The 23,842-nt window shown below is 33.6% G+C and overlaps 1 protein-coding gene across 2 annotated transcripts; it reads right to left on the bottom strand.

Annotated features, from left to right (window-relative positions):
• Positions 1 to 108: 108 nt before the first annotated feature.
• Positions 109 to 19,905, bottom strand: LOC106753925 (probable alpha-mannosidase At5g13980). 2 transcript variants are annotated; one of them, XM_014635809.2, is made up of 30 exons: positions 19,778 to 19,905; positions 19,458 to 19,661; positions 19,278 to 19,361; positions 18,538 to 18,626; positions 18,141 to 18,315; positions 17,635 to 17,754; positions 17,348 to 17,431; positions 17,187 to 17,258; positions 14,584 to 14,697; positions 14,382 to 14,482; positions 14,187 to 14,280; positions 13,929 to 14,096; positions 13,757 to 13,846; positions 13,359 to 13,424; positions 13,204 to 13,260; positions 12,078 to 12,297; positions 11,858 to 11,991; positions 11,581 to 11,652; positions 11,216 to 11,275; positions 11,066 to 11,137; positions 10,343 to 10,390; positions 10,059 to 10,178; positions 9,340 to 9,405; positions 8,853 to 8,965; positions 7,347 to 7,431; positions 3,934 to 4,044; positions 1,705 to 1,803; positions 1,073 to 1,120; positions 547 to 615; positions 109 to 452 (listed from the first exon to the last, which is right to left on the bottom strand). In XM_014635809.2, the coding sequence occupies exons 1-30, from the start codon at positions 19,793 to 19,795 to the stop codon at positions 228 to 230; spliced, it is 3,078 nt and encodes a 1,025-aa protein (XP_014491295.1). In that variant the 5' UTR covers positions 19,796 to 19,905; the 3' UTR covers positions 109 to 227. The 2 variants fall into 2 exon arrangements, with proteins under 2 accessions (XP_014491295.1, XP_014491294.1); XM_014635808.2 differs by having other exon boundaries at positions 19,458 to 19,861.
• Positions 19,906 to 23,842: the final 3,937 nt, after the last annotated feature.

Genomic DNA, 23,842 nt, shown 5'->3' with positions numbered 1-23,842 from the left:
CTACAAATTTTAAAATATGATGCACATGCACAAGTTAGGGAATGATTAGTGGAATATAAGCATGTTATGTAAAACCTACACAGATAAGAGTATGAAAGAAATAGGCTATAACTAATCTTCAAGCAAGATATGGAATTATGCAAAACATACTAGTATTTGAAACATTAATATTTGTGTCATACCAATATACTTGTTCAAAAGCAAGGACTTGGACCACTGATTTTGTTCTACATCGCATAAAAAAGTTGGTCTGAAACAGCATCAAAATAAATGATAAAAGTGCGGATTTCCATTGGAGAAAGCTCCACCTTTAGCTCTTTTGGATCAACGGGTCCTCCTCTTGAAACATGTCTATTTCCATTAGAGCCTTCTACTTTCCAATGAAGTCTTTTTTTCTCCATCTCTGTTCTTTCTTGGTTGGCAGATAAGTTCATCTCCTTTACCTCTTTGATCTATTTTTTAAGGAAAGAACTTGAGTTAGAAATCAAGCTAAAAAAAGTGTAAAAAACAATTTTATACTCTCATGAAATGAAACCTATCACTTACCTTCCTCCCAGGGAAGAGCTTTTTCAGCTCCACAGTTGCCGTTACAGAGAGATCCTTGTCTTCTTCAATCTGTGTGCATTAGTTTGATGGGCCAAGAAAATGAGGGACCAAAGCATGAAGCAAATTAATTTTCTATTAACTATTAATTACAGTAGAAAAAGATTATGAATAATCTAATGAGCTTAAAATTCATAAGTAAAAACCATGACGTATTTATTTAGTTGGCAAACAATCACCATGGCAGTAATCCATTCTACACAAAACTTGTGCAAGTCTTGGAACAGTTTTCTCCAACACTAATAGGTTCACTGATTTATTCCAACAAAACTGCAATTATTATTTTAGAAGAAAACAATGCATTCTCTCCATTCATGTATTAATCAGTGCACTTTATTTTCAATCCAGAAAAATCATGAAATAAACATACAAGAGCAATGGTACCAATAAAACATTACAACTTCTCTTTTCAAATCTTAAGTCAAAGAAAAAGTCGAGAGAAATACTAAATAAGATGAAGTGGATATACCTCATATAGATGTGCTAGCCGTAGAAGAACCCTCCCATCTTCAAGTTCCTGCAAAGTCCAAGAAAATAGATATATTAGAAGCCATAGAATTTTAACACAACAGATTTCATAAATTGTTAGGAACCAAGAGGTTGCAAAATTGAAGGTCTATCTAGAAGGAAAAGAGATCATTTAGTGGGGTAAGGTGTTATTGTTATACAACAAGTAACACGTGTTATGGTTTCATTGATTAATTTCTCAACCCTTTAATTCTCAGGTTTCAATTTGTACTGCGAGTTCCAGAAAAATTTATGGAGTATAGTTTCTTATTGTTTTCATAGCCATCAGTTGTTGAACATTGGTTATATCAGTAATGTGTATTCGATTAGTTATAACAAGAAGGTGAAAGAGATATGTATAAATTATTTTTGGTGAACTGAATGTTCCTTGATTTCTTTTTCTCTATGTCTTTCTCTTTCTCTCTGTTTCCACCCTTCTGATCTTGATGGCCTAACATATGTGCACTTCCTCACACACAGCACAAAGAAAACAAAGTTTTGATACCATCATTGTATTAGCCCTGTAAATTCAATTGTTACTGAACTAATACTATTGAGGATAAGGAAATCCCTTTAAGCTGAAGACATATATACCTGTAATGTTATAATAGCTATATTATCAGGTAATGCGTAAGAAGAATCTATTCCTGAAAATGTTAATACATGGGAATTCATCCACTCATCTTTATCATCCTGCACAATGAAATAGACCTTTAGTACCTGATACATGATATAATTCTAAATGTTCAAAATTTATCAAATAAAAAGTAGATATATGTTCAAGAATGTCGAATATAGTAAAATTAGGTATATGATAAATCTTCCTTGTATAAAAAATACGTATAGAGTAATGTAATTATAATAATGAGATTGTGGGTTAAGCCAAATATAAATAAATAGTAAAAATAACATAATTAACATAGGAACTATGTTTCTCTAATTAACATAAAACGTAATATATAAGTTAGTGCATATAAATCGTATGTATCAAACTCTTTACAAATATAATCAATTCTCGGTCTCCGTAAAGACTTAATGAAAATAACTGCTAATTGATCATTTGCGTTGACAAACTCAGTCTTGATGTCTCCATATATAATCTTTTCTTAAATGAAATGACAATCAATGTGTATGATATGAGGAAACAAATTAAAAAATTAGTTGTTAGTTGGGTTGTTAGGGTTGAGTGAGACTTTCTTTATATAGTGGAGGAGGTGTTTGTAGGTGGGATGGGTTGGGGTTGGGGAGGGGGAGGGGGTGTGCCGGGGGAGGGGTGCGAGGTGGTGAGTTGTTTTTGGATGTCTAGAGAATTGTTGATAGGATCATTACCATCATGTAAGGGAGCTTTGTCCCTTGGAGGCATTCTTGCTATCCTGGGTGCTTAGAATCAATAATACCATATCTTTTCGGTAAGCTTTGGTGTTTTATAGTAGTTTTCTTGGCTTTCTCTACCTAAGAACCTAACAAATTTTCCGGATAGAGGAAGATGTGAAAGCATGGAAGACAAAGTAAAGTACTTTGGATAGAGGGGCCATCAAACAAGGAAGAGCCATGACAGAAAAAAAAAAAAAAACAAAGAAGACAGTATGCAAGATTTAAGGGAAATCGTCCAAGAAATAAAAGAAATGCTGCAAGAACTCATGAGTCATGGGAGGGGCTTAGAAGGAAGTGAGAAATCTGTCATGAAATGAACGAAAGAGGGAAAAATAGGTATGGATGCTGAGAAAGATAGTATGCAAAACTATGCCAACATGTGTACAAGGGCAGAGATGATAAAAGACATGAGACTCAAATCTGGTGCCAAATATCTGTCCTGAACTCTGGTCCTGTGAACAGAGTTTTTGGTAAAAGAAATAACATAATCATGAGAACGAATTAGACTACTAATGGTTAATAAATTAAAAGGGGTTCCAGGGGCATAAAAAACACTATCAATGGTTAAAGATGGAAAAAGATTAATAGTACCAACATGAGATAAGACCCTAGACCCATTTGTAATCGTAGGCAAATTACCCGGAAGAGGATAAAGAAGAAAACTAAGATTTGTTACCAGTGATGTGATTTGTGGCACCTAAGTCAAGAACCCATGGTCCAAGGGAAGAAGGTTGAGTTAGGCCAAAAAAAATAAGATGTGCGTGCAACAGAAATAGTTAAACTAGTGTTCTGATGATCCTCATATCATTTAAAAATTGAAAAGAGTAAATTGGTTTGCACTATTAGAAGAAGCAGCAAAAGATACCACAGAGAGAGAAAAAACCCTAGAAAACCAAGGTTTTCTAGTCAAGGCAACAAGCATAGATCCTGAAAGAGGAGAAGGAAACGAGCTCAATGCAATTGATAGCTGCCCAACTAATTCGATCCTATCTAGAAAAAGGTACAATCATTTCTGAATTTGGTTCCTCTCGTAACAAATAACGAAAATAAGAGAAGAACACAAAAATAAGATTGAGATGGAGATCCCACAATTTAGCCGATTGATAAGTCAGTGAAGATTTGCCACACCAACACCCTTTGATAAGAAAGTGTTCTATGACAAGGACCAAGAGAATCCTCTCCCAATGAATTCAAAATTCAAATATTGACTATCAAAAGCTTTAGGCTCTAGATACCATGTTGAATAGAGTAAAACTAGGTATAGGATTAATCTTCTTTATATAGAAAATACACATAGGTAATGTATTTATAATAATGAAAATGTAAGCTAAGCCCAAATACAAATGAATATGAAAAATAACATAATTAACATGGCCTATGTTTACTTAATTAACATAAAATGCAATATATCTAACAAAGAAGTATTTTGTTTGCAGTATTCAATTTTACCTTTTCAGCAAAGGCTAAAAGAAGTGGAGAATATATTTCCTGGCCAAAAGTACGACGCCACTTAGCACCCTCGCCTAAGGGGTCTATTCTGTAGTAATATTTGCCTTGGACCTACAACATAGATTGTCAGTGACATATTACCAGTTATGAAAATCTAAATCATACAGCAGACATTTTCCATGAATGACATTAAACAAAATGCAGGAAAACTGCTCCAGTCAAATACATTAACAGCCAAAACTACACACTGCCAAAAATTTGGGTAGGCATAATTTGTTGACAACATTGGGAATAAATCCTTTTTAGAAAGCAATTGAAAATTGACAAATTTCTTTCTCATTTATATATCAATTAAACATTTCTAAATGTTAGAAAATTGTTTCTAATATTCTTGATAGAGGAGAAATTGCTCCTAGATAGAATACAAATACTTAATAATTGAAAATCCTAATTTATAATGAATATAATCTATTCCTACAATTTAGAATCAATGATTTGTACAAAAAATATAAAATATACTTTCCGCTTGTTAATCCTCCTAATTATGAAATGTAATTAAATATCCTAATTATGTAATTAAAACTTTATAAGCAAATATTAACTGCAACATAAATCATAGAATTCTGACACCCCCTCGAGTTGGTGAGTGGATGTCATTCATTCTCAATTTGCCAACACTAGACTGAAATGTAACACCACTTAGCCTTTTTGTCAATACATCTACAAGTTGGTTTCCAAAGGATACAAATGGTTGTGGTGTTACCCAATTTCTCCTTTTATGAAGTGTTGATCGACTTCAACATGCCTAGTTCTATCATGTTACACTGGATTATGTGCAATATTTATTCCTAACTTGTTATCACAATACAATCTCACAGGGTTCTTCCAATCAATATTCAGGTCTTCTAAAATTATCTTTAACCATAGTATTTATCAAATCCCTAAGGCCATGGCTCTAAACCCTACTTGACCTTGCCACAACATTTTTTCTTTTGCTCCTCCAATTGACTAAATTTCTTCAAAGTGCAATATCCAGAGATAGATCATCTATCATCTATAGAACCTGCATAGCCAGCATTTGTGTAGACTTCTAAGATCATCTCATTCCCCTTTCCAGGAGTTTCTTTCAAGTACTATAGAATGTGATAAACAATTTTGAGATGAGTCTCCTCTTGAATTACGAATGAACTAACTTAGAACTCCTAGAGAATGGGCAATGTCGGGCCTAGTGTGAGACAAGTAGATCCATTTCCTAACCAGTCTTTGATTAGATTTTCTATCCACAGCTACATCTTCAATTGTTTCACCAAGTTTGTGATTTTATTAAATAGGTGTCTCAATTAGTTTGCATCCTAATTTATCAGTTTTAGCCAATAAATACAGCACATATTTTTGTTTGGAGAGGAAAATACCATGATGGGAATGAGCCACTTCAATGCCCAAGAAATATTTCAATCTACCTAACTCCTTGATTTCAAATTCCGTTATCAAACATTTTTTTAAAGCTTCCATTCCTACCTGATCATTTCCGGTTAGAACTATATCATCTGCATACACAATTAGTGCAGTAATTCCGCTGAAGATGAATGCTTAATAAACAATATACGGTCACTTTGCCTTTTGCTTGTACCCACCCATGATCTTCATTAATATAATAAACCTGTGAAACCATGTTCTAAGAGATTGTTTCAATAGATAGAGTACCTTCCAGGGTTTACACACCTTTCTCTCCTCGACTTTAAACCTAGGTGGAACCTCCATGTAAAGTTCTTTCTCAAGATTGACATGTAGAAAGGCCTTTGTAACATCAAATTGTTACAAACTCTATTTATAGTTATTCATAGTTAGCTGCTAGAGACAATAAATTCTAACTATATTCATTTTTGCGACAAGTAAAAAAGTTTCAAGATAGTAAATCCCATATGTTTGAGTACTCTTAGCTATAAGCCTAGCCTTATACCTTTCTAATGTCCCATCTGCCTTGGATTTAATAGTGAATACCCACCTACATCCGACAAGATTTTTTCCTTTAGGTAGATCCACTAATTCCCAAGTTTTGTTCTTTTCTAGATCAATCATTTCAACCTTCATAGCATTTTTTCGATTATTACTATCGAGTGCCTCATCCATAATTTTTGGAACAGTGACAGTATTTAGATGATCAAGAAAGCTTTGGTGACTACGGGATAGTTTGTCATAGGACGCAAAGTGTGACAATGGGTACCTTGGCTTCTGAGTACATCCTCTAACACCTTTCCGTACTGCAATTGGAATGTCCCAAACTTCAATGGTTAGCATATTCTATTCTTCATTAATGTCAGGTATTTTAGGCATAGATTCATATTCATGGACTTGTGATTGAATAACAGAACTTCTCCTTCACGAGTATACCTAGAGTGGATGGGTAACAATGAGTTTTCTCTCCAGTTATTTTTGGTGAAGCAACATAATTGACTACACGCAGTAGATGGTGAAGTATTAGTTTCAATAGTGGTGGTTGAATAACAGACCTTCTCCTTCACGAGTATACCTACAATGGATGGGTAACAATGAGTTTTTTCTCCAATTATTTTTGGTGAAGCAACATGACTAGACTCAGTAGATGGTGAAGTATTAGTTTCAATAGATGATGAGGTGTTAATGGGACTTAATTTTGGAAGAATGAGGTCTTTTTGTTGAGAATGAATTATCCTTATCTTCAATACACGAGCTTTTTGCCTAAACATATTTTTATCAAATTTATGTTTAACTCAACCTCACAAAACCAGCATGTAAAGTAAAATTGCATCCCACTCATTATAATTCAGCCTTATTCCTAGTCAATGTGGGATCTTTAACACATATCCTCATTATGAGGAAAGAACATAGGATTATGTATTTGTGAGTGGTCTAAGATAACAGTGGCATAATAATCCCAAAGAACTTGAATAGGATACGCTTTAAGTGACTTTGATACCATATCAGAAAACTGTTATCATATTATTCATTGAGGAGCAATTGGTTAATAACAGAAAATCCTAAGTTATATTGGATATAATCTATTCCTACTATTCAGGACCAATGATCCTATACAATAGATATAAAATATAGCGTCAGCCTATTAATCCTCTTAACTATGGAATGTGATTAAATCTCTTAATTATGCAATTAAAATTGTATAAGAAAATATTAAATGCAGGTCATGGGATTTTGACACTAAATGCAAAATTATGGCATTGACATTTTCGTCAGCTTTAGCAACAATTGGATTGACATTGATTTGTCAAACCTTTTTCTGCCATCAGCATTTTAAGACCCATTTGAGAGAAATTGTCAGCTGATAAAATGAGAATATATACTCAAAAATACACATCTAACATTAATAAAAGAAACAAACAACTAAATAACATAAAAAATATGCATGAAATTCTTACAGTTAGACCCCTGCAATCACCACCAACACAATCGGTTTCATTTAGAGCCTCTGCAACACCTTTTGAATCATCAAGTAGTAATCTCCTGTTTATGAGAAGAAAGAAATTTGGTTAATCCTTTAAAAATAAACAAAAATACAATGACAGAATCAAACAGTGAAAATAGACACCCTCAAAACAAGACTTAAAAAAAAGGGGTTGCTGCTGGTTGCATGGTAAGGGGTGGGAGTGGGCAAGCAATCAAAAGCAATGAGAGGTCTCTTGACCATTTGTTAGAGGATTAAAAGTATATGAGAGAAGAAAGAAGAAAGGAGGGAACTAAGCGGGAAAAGTGGTTGTAAGTTAGTTAGTAGAGGGGCAGGGGGAGTGATACTATAAATATGAGTCTGTTTGCTTAAGGGCGGGGATTATTCTTTTGTAAATTTGTGTATAGACTGGATCTCTGTTCCAGTGGAGGAAGAGAGGCTTCCTAGAAGGGTGTAATTCTTGTATTCAGTTCACATTATATCAATAAAACAGTGTACATTCAGTTCTGTTTGTATGTGTTGTGGTGAGAGGAGAGAGTTGATCGACTTCTTGACTAAAGAAGTCCATCACCATTGCATATTCCCCGCTAAGTAGACCCTCCTCACCCACTAAGTCACCAATACATTAGACAGGTACGGTTGGAATTCATGAAAACTTCAAAATTTAAAAACAACACACCATGACAGATGTTTTTTTGTTCATCAAAATGCCAAATACTTTAAATCAATTGCACATTTCCTTTATAAATACCAATAAATTTAATAGCATTTTTTTTTTCAAAAAGAAGTATTGAAGAAAACCTAACAAACTATGTAGTACGTTAATAAGAAATGTAATTCACCAATTAAAAATATAAGTAAACAATTATTGATGGCAAGGTCAAACTAGTAAGAATAACAACATTTATTCCATAAGAAAAAAATGACATAAATGACAGAAAATTATAGATTTTAACACCAAAAAAATACTTTTCACAGCTCTTGTGAAAACTTTAGAGCACAAAAAGTCGTGTCAGATCTCAGATGTCCAAAATGTCCAATTTTGACTCACGGGTTAATCCTATCACTCCGAAAGAAGCAATCCAAACTCTAGTGTGAGAAAATGGAGATCGTGATGCTGAATTAAGCAATTCATCCCCACCTCTTAAATGATGAAGACACAGCCAACATGCCCACACTTCAAAAGCTGAAGCAGATAAGTTATCTAAAAAACGTTGCATTCTGCTTCACTAAAGCACCAAATCACTAACTAAATTGTACATCTAAGAAATCTTCCCCTCCTTTCTTCCAAAACATTTTAATTATTAAAAGCTTTGCTCCCTTCTATATGCTCACACACTTTACCATAGATGGAAAAAGACCACATTTCCAAGAAACAAGGCCTTGCAAAGTTCTAAATAGGAGTAGTTTAATTATAATTTCAAGTAACTCCAGTAGAATATCATTCTATTTAACACATCATTTGAAGAACAAAACATACCTGTGGACCATCAGCTCTATTTGTCCATCTTGTAAGCTGGATCCTCCAATAGGTCGGTCCACCAAAACTGAGAATTCTGTTTTATTATCCTCTACGTATATCCCAAGATTAATCTGAAGGATAAAAATAAATAATATTAAGAACCTAAAGAATGGATATAACTTGTGGAATTTATCAAACTCCTGTGCCTTAAAGAAAACAGTCTGAATTATGAAGTGTGGTTGGGCATACATCTCTGCAATTAATTCTAAAATGGATTTGCATGTGGATGACTTACAAAGCTCATGAAATAATGATTTCAATAAGCTAAATAAGTTAAAAAAATGAAGTTTATTATTAGAAGTTTCATAATTTATCATACAAGAACAAACAACAGTTTGCAAGCACAACAGTTTCAGCAATAGCATCCCTGCAGGAAAGAGGGGGAAACTAGGCCTTGAACACCAATGATGAATATAACAGAAATGTTGTATAGGAGTTCACATACAGGATAGTAATTTCCAGCAGCGGGTTGGTTCACTTCCAGATCCCAGTCAGTTCTGTAATCCCGTATCTGCAGAGAGATGAGTTCCAAAAATTTACTTTACAACTGAAGGAAAAGAAATGAAAACTTTTTGCAGATACTTCTATATGCCATCAACAAATTTAAGATCAAATAAAAAGATATGTTGTTTCCATTTCTTGACTTCCATGAGAGAATTATATTTTGCAACAAAACCCAGCATTTGGAAATAGAAAGATGTTGGAATATCTTAGAATATCAATATTACATCTTTCAGAATATTTGAGTATCTGCAAACATATCACATCAAGTCAATATCAGTTTTAGAAATAACACAATCAGTTATTTTATTGCCTGATAGACTCCCTTGTTTCTTCTCTTAGATTCCCACAACCAAGGTCATCTTTGTCGATATTATATCTTCAGAATACCTTAGAGTATCTTAAAAATATCTCTAAGTATCAAACTCTTTATTTTCTAAGTTTCCACGCTTTAGTATTTTATGATCTGATTCTTTTTTCAATTCGGATTATTAGTATCAATCTTCGTTTTCTCCATTCCCTCTCTCTATACCTTAAACCAAAGAATTTCAACAAAAGAATATAATGAAAACTTAAGCAAGGTAACATCTGGTGCCAACAATTATGTATGATCTAAATTACTTAGATGTAGTATTACAAGGAACATTAGTCTGATCTGCATACCCTTTTGATAAAATCTCGCCCGTTAGAATCCGTGTAAAATGTTTTGTTGGTTTCCATAGTAGTTGAAATCTGAGTGGCAACTTCTTTACCAGTTCCATCTTCAATTGGTATAGGGCCAACCTGATATTCCAACATTATCCATAAAATCCATATAAGAATATATCTCAATAGTTATCACGGTATTTACCAGACTACAAAGGAAATCAAACTGTCACAGACAAATTGTAACATGACTAGGAGAATGACACAAATGTAAATATAATAACCAATTATTTAAAGCTTACGATAAACTCCACTTCAACATGCTCTTTTCCTTTGTATAGTCTGTTAATCTGCGGACATATTTGAAGCATATTAATTTCTAATGTCAGGTAAAAAGAAGATAAAAAGTCTCATTCATCAACATTTATTACTATAATTATAGAAAAAATTAGGAGCTGGGGCAAATAGAAACTGGAGTAGAACAGGTACTGATAATGGGATTGGTTCCACTTCGCTAGCCCTCATTCATGAAGTGGGACCTACTTTATTAAGTGTTTGGGCCGATGGATAAGACTGTCTCTAGGCTATTTATGGCAAAATTCATTTATTATTTTGCAACACTTGAGACTGCAAAATAAATTACCAGGATGGCACTAAGGGCATTCCCTAAGCTTTATTTACTCTTTTTGTTTACTTAAAGTAAAAGAACATTAAAGTAAATTGCATAATGTAAAATATTAAGACCTGTTGCACCTAAAATTTTGAAAGTAAGGTGAAGCCATAATTATCATATAGAGGAAAAACTATAATAAAATCAATTGTATTGTCTATATAAATAATTAAAAACTATCATATTAAGATTGTCAAGAAGTTAACATGCAGTTCCCGTCTTCCTTTTTACACACCACATTTTATTTAAATTATTATGTGACCACAATTTCATGTAACTAAATGGGAAAGAAGTTTATTATTATTAATAAGAAAACAATATGAAGATGCTGTTAAAGATGTAACAAGCAAAACACCTGATATATCCATGGATTGATTTGTTGATGAACTTCATCTAGTACCGGTCCATTCAAAACAGTTAATAGAGCCTGAAAATTCAATCGAATGTGACACTTGTTATGGGAATTCGTTTGTTGGATTAGAATATAGCAGGAAGGACTTCAAACCTTTTTTTCATGGTTTATTGGAAATGTGCCATTTGGACGGAAGACATAGGCCCCGGAATTCTGTGAGGGGAATTAAATTATGAAGTTATATCCAAAGTAGAATTGTGAGAGACTTAAGGGGATAAATATGTTTTTAGTTTATCATTTGAAAATAGGATTATGTTCACTTTTAATTCCTGAAAAAACTATCCACTCATTGGTCCCTCCTTTGTGGAAATGTGTCATGTATGGTCCCTATTTCAATAAAAAAGGGAAAAAAGAAGACAGCTTTTGGGTACTAAAAGTGAACATTTCTATATTTACAGAGATAAAAAACATATTGAACCCGTATGACATTGATATCTATGGTCAAAATGTTTATCTACCTGCGGATCCTTTTGATTGGTTCCATTGTATCCAGAATAGTAGAGGTAACTTAGTTTAACCTGTTCCTCAACCTTACATTTCAAAAAATAACATTGTTAATCAAGTTTTACTTCTTTTGCTTTTACATTTTTCTGTCCATGTAAAATTCGAAGCTAAAGAATATATGAAAACATGAAAACAGTAAAGAGAACATCACAAATACAGAGGCATGATTGCACAGATAAAGGTGTTCTAGTGAAAAGGGAATCATGTGGTGCAAAGTGAAGTATCACAAACCAGGTTTCTTCTATTAACGTAATTGGTACACTTCTCTTGATCAGTAGAAAATGTAAGCTTCAAATTTCCTTGACCTACTTCAAATTTAGACTTTTCACTACTTTTATATGTCGCTACTGACGATCTAGTTGATCCTGAAATCAAATAGAAATCATTTCTTTGTTATGAGCATGGAAATTAACTCTTGTAAATTAAATACTAAAGCAATATATATTTGAACCTGTTCTTTTTGCAGTCGAGACAGTGTAGGTGCTAAAACCAAGTGGAGGTACAGAAACTGTAAATGCAAGCCAATACTTAGGTGTCTTAAGTGGATCCTGACCCATATATGCTTTCGCATAGTAGTTTCTTAAGTCTAAATATTTCTCAGCCAGAGGAAGAAGTTGGGATTCTATTTCTGAACCGTTAGAGTCCTGAACTCTAACATTGGCCTCAGTAACCTGAAGATGGTCGCAACATTAGTTACATCTACACACACACGAGTAAGTACTACAATAGTTAAAGAGAAATTTACTAGCCCATTTAAGCAAATATTATATATATTTAAGTGCATTAAAACATCAATCTCAAAAACCTTTAACATCATAATAGCTGCCCTAAATAAAAATCTATTAGGAAGTTAGTAGCCAAGTGTACCAGCAGGCTTTGTTAGCTATATATTGGCAGATTCAACTTAAAACCAATTTGGATTATGCGAACTTTCCCAATACATATATAAACCATACTCCAAGAATTGGGACAGACAATGTTGGACATTCTCAACATCACCCCTCTATAGATGCTTGTCAAACCATGGCAGCCTATCAAAACTAATTGTTATCAATAAGCTTTGATACCATGTCAAATTTCAACTTAAAACTAATTTTTATCAATTGAAGTTTTCTAATAGTTATATATGCTTCACTCCAAGAATTGAGGCAGCGGATATCAGACTTCCCAACATACACGCTTAGTTGGTAACTGATTATGTCAGCTCATTTGATAACTAACATAGTCAGTTGGTGTATTTTACATCTGACTTTTATTAGGATGCAATAGACTAAATAAATATAAATTTGGTGAGTTTGTTTTGGGCATTTTGGGTTTTTGCTATCAAGGGTAGCCATTATAAATGCTCCCTTTTGTATTCAGCTTCACACAGATAAAAATAATAAAATATCATATCAGTTTCTCCAAGAACTTTCTAACATATTGAAGATACATTAATATTTCATGATTGAAGACCACTAGATGAGCAAAAAAGATAAAGATTATGATTATTTTCATCGTTTTAGTTTTAACTTCTCTATGTTCCACCATACACTGAATTTAGAACAATCAACAAATACTAGAGTGACATCACTCACTGGAAATCGAATGACTTCATTCCTCCTCCAACCAAGAGAGTTGTAAACCACAATGACCTAAGCATGGAAAAAACTCGTGAGAAGATAGAATTTAAGAAATAAATATAAAACAATATAACTGATGAAAGGATAACAAAATATGTGATGAATTTTACCAAATTCTTCCCTCGAACCAGATCAACTTCTGATGCAGGACAATAACTTATGTTCAAAAGTGGACACTGTAAAATATGAAAAAGGAAAAAGTATATTGAAAATATAAAAAACTCGAACTTAAATATGATAATAAAAAACTATCATATCTAATAGTTATTATAATCTTTTTTGTGATAAAGGGGAAGGCACAAAGCTCATTTATCAACAGCTAAAACAAAATCAGGTTTGACATGACATACACCAAACGGTAATTGAGCTAAGAAATAATAAAGGATAAGAAATCATTTATCAACAGCTAAAATTTTGAAAAAAAAAAAATTAAGACAAGGAAGAAGCAAGCCATTTCAGCAAATAATACAAATAGTGAACAAACTTAAAAAGATTCTAGATCTTTTACTTGTTGAAACTTTGTAACTGGGTTTTGACATCTAGAATGCAATGGTGATTCAACCAAGCTGGCCAGTGAGGATGAAACCAATTCCTCTGCCTGCAAAAAAACAATATGCCACTAGACGATTCACTAACAAATGGTTATACAGAGTAACTTGAAACAGACTCTGAAACTGCACCTCCTTGTAGCCTATTGCCAACCGTTTAGAATAATCATTGGCAACATGCTGCTTTTCTGTGCCAGTGACTGCATCGTGGTGTTGAGCAATTGCTAAAGCATCAGCTAACGAGTCTGTATTTGGCCCTGAATTCCTTCTCCCCCTAAAAAATTCTAGTTGTCTTGCAGCCTAATAATTTTTTTGTAGAAAGTAAATATCCAAAAACTAGTGGACTAAAGATGATTATTACCTTGTAAACTATAAATATACAAATCATACCAAGTAGTAGCCACTCATTAATCTGACATAGCGTTTGATTGCTGGTCTACTGGTAAAGTATCCTGTCCAGTAACCATTTGCACGATCTGCATAACTGGTATTTTGTTCATGGGTATATGAGGAGAAACGTCATACCATACAAAAATATAATAATTAAGCAAAATGGATTATGAAACAGCTACATATTAAACTCACGGGAAGAAATCATCAGTCTTGATTGGCCAGTACTCATTGGTAGCAAATTTTGAATCAGTATATATGGATGGCGTAGAGTACAGAGCATTAACACGTCCATCCTAAAGTTGAAAAATATTTAACAATCAGAATTCATAATAACAAGAATAAAGACATGAAGTCAAACCACAAACAAATAAATTCATGTATACGAGTGAGTTACCTTGTTTACATAATGAATGAGTTTGTCCAGCTGCCGGAACCATGTATGTGCATATTGATACTTAAAATCAGTTCCCATTGTCCACATGATATGATTTGTTCGAGTTATGTTTGCCTAAAAATAAAATAGCGTAAATAAAAGCAATCAAGGTTCCCGCTATTCCAAAAACTCAATAGCAAAATTAAAATTCATATTCAAGCTTCAAGTTAAGAACATGTCAGTTTGGTTGAAATGGATTTCCATTAAAGAAGGTTGGAAACATCTTTTAAAAGCGCCAACTATAAGAAAATCTGATAGATTATTACATACTAATATTATCTTTTTCTGTTTTTTCCATTTGCTTTAAATTTAAGGTCATGGTTGAGTTCTTGTTTACAGTTTAATTTATTCCTTTTGAAAACTTTGAGGACTGACTCGGTAAAACCCTTTTAAGGTTCCTAGTTCGTCTAACTCTTCCAGATCATCTAATGGTTCAAGTGAGTCTGACTTCATCAGGACATCTTCATCAGTGCTTTTGTCTTTTATAAAAGCATTTGATGACATCAGATTGTCTACTTGCATCCGGACTTTAACTTCCTCTTTGACTCGTATCATCTAAAGAGTCTACATAAGTGACGTTTCAAACTCAGTAGTGAAAGCAATGTTCACATATTTTTCTTGGCTTGTTTAGGTGTGATTTATGGAAGTTATTAAGGTAGTTATGCTGCATAAATAGGAAGATATATCAACAATTTTTTCAATTGAAAGTTGTTGTTCAACTTCACTTAGAGAGAAACTTCAAGCTGTAATTTTTAGCACTTCAATTTAACCACCTTATTTTCTATTGTGATTTTTCCTTATTCTTCCTTTTTTTACCTTCTAATTGTTTATTTTGCAGTTTATCTAATATCATGTTATTGTATGGTAGACGCTTATGCAGCGAAATTGTTTTGAGTTATTCCACAACAAAAACCAATTATGGAAATTGGAACAAGTTGGTAAGGCTAGTCATTCAATTTTTTGGTTGTTGATTCGATTTGTATAGGAGAAATCTTATTCAGCTAGATAGTAAACATATGCCTTAATCAAGACATAAAAATAAAAAAATTTATTCTGATTGGTAATTTATGCAATTATACTACAAAATCTAATGTGTCTGAGTTTTGTGTTCGTAAGTATTTTGTCATGGATAGTAAGCCTGGTCATTGTCCCCATGACAGTAATGATTTTTTACATCACTAAAGATTTGTTTTCCTGCTTTTAGAATACTTAATTATAGCTATCTTGAGCTATAATTGAGTTTAAAAATCCATTGTTTTAACTGGGATTTGATCAATTGTGATAATATGAACTTTAAATCAAATTATGCATTAAAATCATCTTTTTAAACCATGTTAGATGATAGGTGTTCTAGGTAGAGGAAAGGCACTATATGATCTAGTTAGATAAGTTTAATTAGAGAGTCTAGTCTATAGAATTTGCCTAGATGACTTGATAAATCATGTCTGACATGAGTGTTGATGATGTTATATAATTGGATAGATGTTTCCTGAATGTTATATAATTGGATAATGTGTCGAAATGAAAAAAAAAAGAAAAAAAAAATCTGAGATGGGCGTGTGAAATGTATGCTCTGGAAAGAGGTCACACGTATGGGCGGGTGCAGAAGTGGACAGAAGCAGCAAATGAAGTGTGGTGGTCAATTGTGATAATATGTACTTTAAACCGGAGGAAGGCAGTTCTGGTTGCAGTGGTCACCAAAATGAAGGGACATTAGGTGACGGAAAAAGTGACACACAGTGGCTGCGAGTATTGTTCACCCGAAAAAATAGAAAACTGGAGATCAAAGATTGAAACCCTAAACTATGTACCATATAGAATGATATATTTACTAAATATATTGTGTGTGTAATGCAGACCACACAGTATGTATTTATACTAATTTATAAAATCAATTATATAACTCTTAATAATCAGGAATCAATCATCCTAATTTCCTAAAACATGTAACTGTTAATTTCCTACAAATCTGTAACAGCTAATTACATTTAACATTATATAATTGGATAGATGTTTCCTAAATGTTCTAATGTGTGCTTTGTGTAGTTGAAATGAAAGCAATCTCATAAGTCATCTTTCTATAGATGATACAATTCTGAATCATCTAATGCCCTATAGACAATGCAAGCATGGCTGAATTGGAGATTTTTTCAGTGGTTAAGAGAAGCTAAGATCATAAGCTTGGAGAAGAGTTCTTAAAGATGGAAAAGAAAAGATGGTACTATTTTAAGTGAAATAATAAATCAAATTCATTGGGAGATGACTTGAGCCAACATGTTAAGTGGTGGACTTTAACCCAGTCCTACAAAACCAATTTGTAAAATAAGGTTTACACCCATTTATATACTTTAAATTGACTTTATCTCTAGTCGATGTGGGACTTCTAACACTTACATTAATATCTTACGCGAGTTTGGCTCATTGAATCTCCTTGGTGAATTCTCCTCGAAAGACCCAACACCTCTCAATCACTCAATTCAATTTTTAATTTCTAATGATATTCTTGCATCTCAAAATTCAAATAACATTTTTAAGAAATCTGAAGATAAACATGCTGAACTTACTTGCGATAATGCAGCTGCAACAAAGTCATTCACTCGTTCTTGGACATTGTAATCAAACAATTCCATGTTATCCTTCAGGAAGAAGTAAGCAAAGTTTAGCATAACAATGAACTAAAATAGTTATATGTGATAACAAAATTAACAAGTTCTTATAATATTACTTGAACTATCGGTGAGTTATCATTAACTTCAAAGTAAAATCCAGCAGGTGGCTCATAATTTTCAGGGAATGCTCCAGCAAAAATCTGCAAGAACAAAAAGGATACTCAACATAATAAAAGGAAACATTTAATTTAAGAGAAACCAATCATAAAAATACAAAGACTCTTGGTAAGTAAACTTATGTCTAATTCAACCTCACAAAATTATTCCTAGTCAATGTAGGATCTCTAACAAAGACAACCATAAAATATTTAAAGAGAAAAGAAACATATTTCTTGATATTCACCTGGGCTGAAGAGCCAAGGCTCTTACTACCCTGCCAGATAACCTCAAGACTCTTCTCCTTTTTGCGGTTAGCCCTATCTTGGTAGTCTATCCGACCAAAGAAAAGTGAGTCAAAGCCAACCTGCATACAAATTAGAACCAATTGATAACCCACATAGCAAATAATGCTTTTGACATATATCTTCTTCAAAATATATTCATTAGTCATTATCAAAATCATGCTTTGCTCATTATGTATTTTAGAAAGTGTTTATAACATTCCTGCTATAATTTTATTCTTTATTGCATGTGTATCTTGGTATTAATGCTAGGATTATGTATTTAAAAACAATCCCATAGTTATAGGGATTTGTTTCCTTAGAATTAGCTATCTATATTTCCCAAAATAACTACCAAGCTTGTGTATTTATAGGTCCATTGCCCTCATTATTGAAATACAAGAGAAACATATTCTTTCTAAATTTGAGAGTCATGATAAGATTCATTGTTTGAAGATCTATGCCATACTTCAGCTCCCAACAGGTAGGCCTGCACAGCAGAGTGTCCAAAAGGATCAATTTGCCAACCAATTCTAGGAGTCACACCAAATTCCTCTTTCAGAAATTGATGACCAAGTGCAGTCTGATCAATCATGTCTATGTAATGTGTAACTGCTTCATCATGCATAGACATGGCGCCATTTCTGTAACAAGGAGAAAATAAAGGAAAGAAATAGCATCATTCCCTAAATAAAAGACGATTGAAGAATACCATAATGGAGAGATAATTGCCCATAGATATTGGAACCCTCACAAAGGAATTCTTAATCAGTTTGTTTTCACAGTGAAGGATGGCTTTCATTTCACAATTGAAGAATGACTTTGTTGTTAATTGCATTGAAATCTGTAGTCAGAAAGGTACTTACATGAACTCTAGTTGACCCGAACTAACAAGTTTCTTAACAACATCCTGAACAGCTTCACTTTGATCTCTCCACCATCTCTTGAAAAATGCCTGCATTGACGAAAGTGAAAGAATTAAGAAGAAACAGCCAACACGTAAAATGAACATATAGTTGCATGCTACGTTCAAGCATATAAACATTGACAGGGTAGGAACAAAAACAGGAAATGTAGAAGGAATTTAAATATATATGGAGTTGACGCCTTGGTGTTAGACAAATCGTCAAATTTTCTCGATATTCCTATCCATCAATTTCATTAGCTAGTTAATCCTATCACACAGCCGCACCGAGTTGATCCCAAGAGAGAATATTTCACACTAGCATTTAAAGAAAGCCTTAAAAGTAGTCCATATTTTCAAAAACATAGTTTTCCTCATTTTCTTAGTATTCCTATTTGTCAATGTCACGAGCATTAACAGTCTAGGTAATTCAAACTTGTTGTAGGAGCAACATTAATCTGTTGCCACAAGAAGGATGTGAAATATAAATCATGAATTTGGTACAAAAAGTTGCAGAGGAAGGCATGAACTACATAAAGGAAATGAAATGCTTTGCCGGATTGTGTCTTGGAACATCACAGCACTACTTTTAGCCCAAAAAAGCAACTTCAAAATTTCCTCTTGTCACGAGCAGTAGCACTTTGATCCAACAAAGAAACTCAAGAAAACAACATATAAGGGACTCAAAAGAAGCCAACTTACCATCTCAACATAGATAAACTTTCTGTTCTTGTCAGCCAACAGCGCGTGCACCATAGAGTCCAACACATTCTGCACACAAGCGCCCTGCACATTGCAACATAGCAAACAAGACCCTCAACTTGCAATCTTCAGACACCATTGTTCACAAGTTTAGCCAAAGAAAGAGAATTAAATAAACACCTGAATTGAATTGTTAGAACCAACATAGTACTGATCAACGGTCTTCAACCAACCAACATCGTCATGAGTATGAGCTACCAGATGAACATTGAGCTTGTCAGGGACTATACCCTGTGATGTATTGTACACCATAAACTTGGATTGCCCACAGAGGAGTATTTCCAAAAGGGTCAACAAAAAGAGCAATTTTTTCGCCATTAGATGCTGAAAATGAGGAATGGTGGATTCACCCATGAAAGGAAAACAGTTTCAGACGCCAAAGAAAAGGTGAAAAAATATAATTTTTCTTAATTTGTCTGCGAAAATGGAAGATGGAACACCTTCCACTTAGTGATCATGCACAGCGGTGATGAAGCAAGCTCGTCAGAGTCACTTCCATGTGTTGTGTTCGAAGGTTACCAGCACACACCGGTGATTTTATCGGCTCTTGATTTTTTACTTTTTTTTTTTTTTTTTCTTTTTTTACTTTGTGGTAATCAATATCTCATTTTAGTAATCATCTATTCCTACGCTGACTTCGCTTCTAATCTAGCCAAAATAAATGACAGAAAGTACATCATTTTCGTAACAATTTATTAAAAAAGAGTCTTAAAAAACACTGTTAATACTAAAAAATGATGAACTAAGATATATAATGAGTAAAGTTTTTTAATATTCTTTATCAATTTGCATAACACGACTTAATAAATAATTCTATTAAAAAAACTACTAAAAACAAAATCATGGCCCCTTATTAATACAGTCTGGTGCTGATAAAATCTAAAGAAATACTTGTTTATTTTAAAAAAGTTATTTCAAAGGTTAATTAAATAATAATTATTTTAAAAGAATTACTAAATAAAGAACACCATGTTGAATCACATATTAATAACAAAACAATGAGTTTAAAACGTGTATTAAAATATATTTTATCCGTAATCAAATCGTCTGTCAAAATCAATGGAAGTCTCCTCCATCAGTTTTTAGCATTGCTTCATTCGTCTGACATAATCACTACAAAGCATTTTCCATTGTATTTTTTCAATTTAATATTAAATTAGGTTTTAGGATAACTGACCAAATTTAGATAAAGACAAGTGATTTCTTTTTTTAATTTAGATCATAATACATTATATTTTTATTATATATTTTAATTTATATTTTTTCTTTATTCTTAATATTATTTAGTTTAATATTTTTTGTGTCAATTCTTTCTAAACTTAATGTACCTCTTTTTAAAAACTTAGCACAAGTAAACTTTATTAATATTTTTTTTTATCTAATTTTACAATGAAATACATAAATAATTTATGTAGATCTCATATTTTTGCAATGTGTTTTTAATAACATACAAAAACAAGAGTAATATTTTAAGAGAATCTGAATTTTCCAAAAAATTAAAATTACTTTAGAGAATCTGTCAGACAACTCTGTGACCATCCTAAGCCACTGCTGACCAGGAACGATCCTCTACAGCTGGAGATTTCACTAATCCGAGGAGAAGTTCATCTAGCCGTTAATCACGCTCTGATCACAGAGTCATAGATCATCCACCAGATTTCAGTTCCTGTCTCCTTAGAACTTAAGGATACAGAGGTACGAACCTATAGAACAGATCCTGTTCAAGTAAGGTCGTGGCCAAATCTATTTCGTTGAACTATATAAACTATTTTAATTTTTGAAACGTTTTCGATGTGGGACAATTCCGATTCCACAAACATCCCGCATTGCTTGGGTGCAGTGATGCGTGTGTGCCATCATTTAACTGAAATATTTTATTGATAACTGGTCTGGAAACTACATGTCATCATGTCTCTAAATATCATATAAAAGCCTTCAAATTAAGAGTTTATGAAGCATTCAAATCACTCAAACATTTCTAACGTTTCCAATCATCATATATCTTGCATACCCTCAAGTCAATTGCTGATATGTGTTAGTATGCACTTGCTTGTTTAAGGAAAATGATTCATGACTAGTAATTAACCTTAGCTGTTCTGAAAATAATCTCAATTCATAGTTGCGTACCTCTCAATGAGATTCATGGAATAAATGTGTGAATAGGAATCATGTGCTTCTGCAAAAACAGAACATGTCGAAACTTTTGATGCAGGTGCTTGTAGAATCAGAGATTTGCCTCAGAAACAGTTCTCTAGCCATGGATTTGTTCTGGGAAAGACTGCCTTATATGTCGCTAAGGGCTTATGGATTCTCTTTTTCGTATTTGTTTAATATTTTAATGTTTACTTATTGGGACTTCGGCATTATAATTGTTGCAGAATGAAATGTATATTGGCCAAACCAGTCATATTGGTTCTTTCATAAGTCTTCCTTTTTCATCTTTAGGAGTTAGCACTTGGATGCACGAAATAGTAGTTTATTTTGGGGTTAGTTTAGTGGTATACCATCAAAAAAGGGGATCCAAACTCGGATTAGTTCTGCATGAAAATTTCTATAGAAAACTGATACCTATATCATTCAAGGAACCACAGATTCTGTCGCCGCTCAATTTTTGTTTAAAGATATGCACTTTCAGATGAGGAGTTCTGTTTTTGATTTATTTGGGATCCTCAAGTCTTCCATGTGGGTCTTCAAAGAACAATGTCACTTGTTTCAAATCTTGAATTTCGACTTATATGTTGAAAAGTAAATTTGATGATTTTGAAGCTAAATATGAAATGTTTCTTATTGTGTTATTTACCTTCTCAGTAAATATAAAGTGAGCTACTATAGCAGCTAAGCTGACAAATTTTTGTTTATGGCCCTCATTGGCCACTTATAGTTATTGTTTTGAATATGAGATTAAGGTCTCTTACTTAAAGCATTCCAAATTGTCTTGAAGATCAGATGGACTCCCCAGTGATCCTCCATCATCCAAGGTACCTTGTTTACTCTTTCTTCTTCTTGTCGAAGTCGTGTGAGTATGTACCTGTCTAAAGCATTATGACGCTCAAGTCAATAACCGATTGGTTAGTACAAGTTATTGATGTAATGTGCATAATGATCCTAAAGTCATACCTGTGACCTGTATTTATAATAGTTGTGATGGGCCTTTACCTTTCACTGGCCTAATGACGGTCCGATCACACCTTAATTTGCATTAAAGGCTTAATGAGCATTACCACCGATAATCTGATCATATTGTTAGGTGATATTCGGCACGACCTAGGCTTGAGTGGACGACTTGGGTGTTCGGTCTGGGAGAACGACTTGGGTAGACAACCTGAGTGGTCGGCCTGGGTGCTCGATCCCAAGTCAGACCGTATGATACACATAAGTATGGCAGATTGTATAGTACACAAGCTCCCCAAGCCTGAATATGATATTATTATGCGAAGAGGTTATGCACATGCCATTTTTTATAAGGATGGGTTCTTTGGTTGGCTTTTTATCTTTGTGCCCTCTTTGTTGGTTGATTAAGGTGAGTTGTTGGAAGACTAAAACGGGTCATGCCTTTGATGGCCGATCTGGATAGGCTACTGATCCTACTTAAGTGACATGTCATGGAGATCTACGATCATCAAATTATGGTGAGGCCGACTAGGATTTCTTTGGTGAAGATCCACAGTCACTAATCTTCGGTGAGGCTGGCTGGGATTTCTTTAGTGAAGATCCACGTTCGCCGACCTTCGATAAAGCTGGCCAGGATTCCTTTGATGAAAATCCATGGTCACTGACCATCAGCTAGGCCGGCTGAGATTCCTTTGGCGAAAATCCACAGTCACCAACCTCCGGTGAGGCTGACTAGAATTCCTTTAGTGAAGGTCTATGGTCGCCTACCTTCAATGAGGTCAGTTGGAATTTTTTTGGTGAAGATCCACGATCGCCGACCTTCAGTGAGGTCAATTGGGATTCCTTTGATGACAATCCACGGTCACCAACCTTTGGTGAGGCCGAACAATTGAGGCTAAGGTAAGATCGAATAGTTGAGACCGAATACTTGTGAGGTCATGATTGACCGAACAGTTGAGACCAAAGTATAGCCGAACCATTGAGACCGAATAGTTTAGGCTGAACACTTGAGACCAAGTTTTATCAAATACCTATGAAATTTATTTTCTAAAACATAATAAACAATCAGATTTTTTTTTTGAAAATCAATAATCCCCTCCTTTTACGAAAATTTTTTATGGGTGGGAGGAGAAATTTGATAGGTGCGGAAGCCTACCCTAGAAATATATCTCCAGTCTATTCAGAGAGGTTGAATTGGTTATAAAACTAAAAGGACAAAATTTAGCAATTTTTTAAAAAATGGGAGTGTATGAGGAAAATACGTGCATAAAATAAGTTATTGGTTGTTTCTCTTTTATTAGTATCCATTGTGTCTTGTACGCTAAAGCTATGTGGATTATCCTTTTCATGGAACTTGCTATCTGTAAGGGATGAACTTGGGTATGGATTCAATG

Source organism: Vigna radiata, unplaced genomic scaffold, assembly GCF_000741045.1.
Source record: "Vigna radiata var. radiata cultivar VC1973A unplaced genomic scaffold, Vradiata_ver6 scaffold_7, whole genome shotgun sequence".
Taxonomy (NCBI): domain Eukaryota; kingdom Viridiplantae; phylum Streptophyta; class Magnoliopsida; order Fabales; family Fabaceae; genus Vigna; species Vigna radiata.
The sequence above is the reverse complement of the archived record's forward strand: the minus strand, read 5'-3'. Positions and strand labels throughout refer to the sequence as shown.

Excerpts from the sequence above, each read along its gene's own strand:
- LOC106753925 (XM_014635808.2), bottom strand. The coding sequence starts at position 19,691 with ATGGGTGAATCCACCATTCCTCATTTTCAGCATCTAATGGCGAAAAAA. Across the intron at positions 13,261-13,358 it reads TGGTTCGAGGGAAGAATTTG|GTCATTGTGGTTTACAACTC; the intron begins GTAAAATTCATC and ends TTCCATGCTTAG. Across the intron at positions 8,966-9,339 it reads CTGCTGGAAATTACTATCCT|ATTAATCTTGGGATATACGT; the intron begins GTATGTGAACTC and ends TTTATCCTTCAG.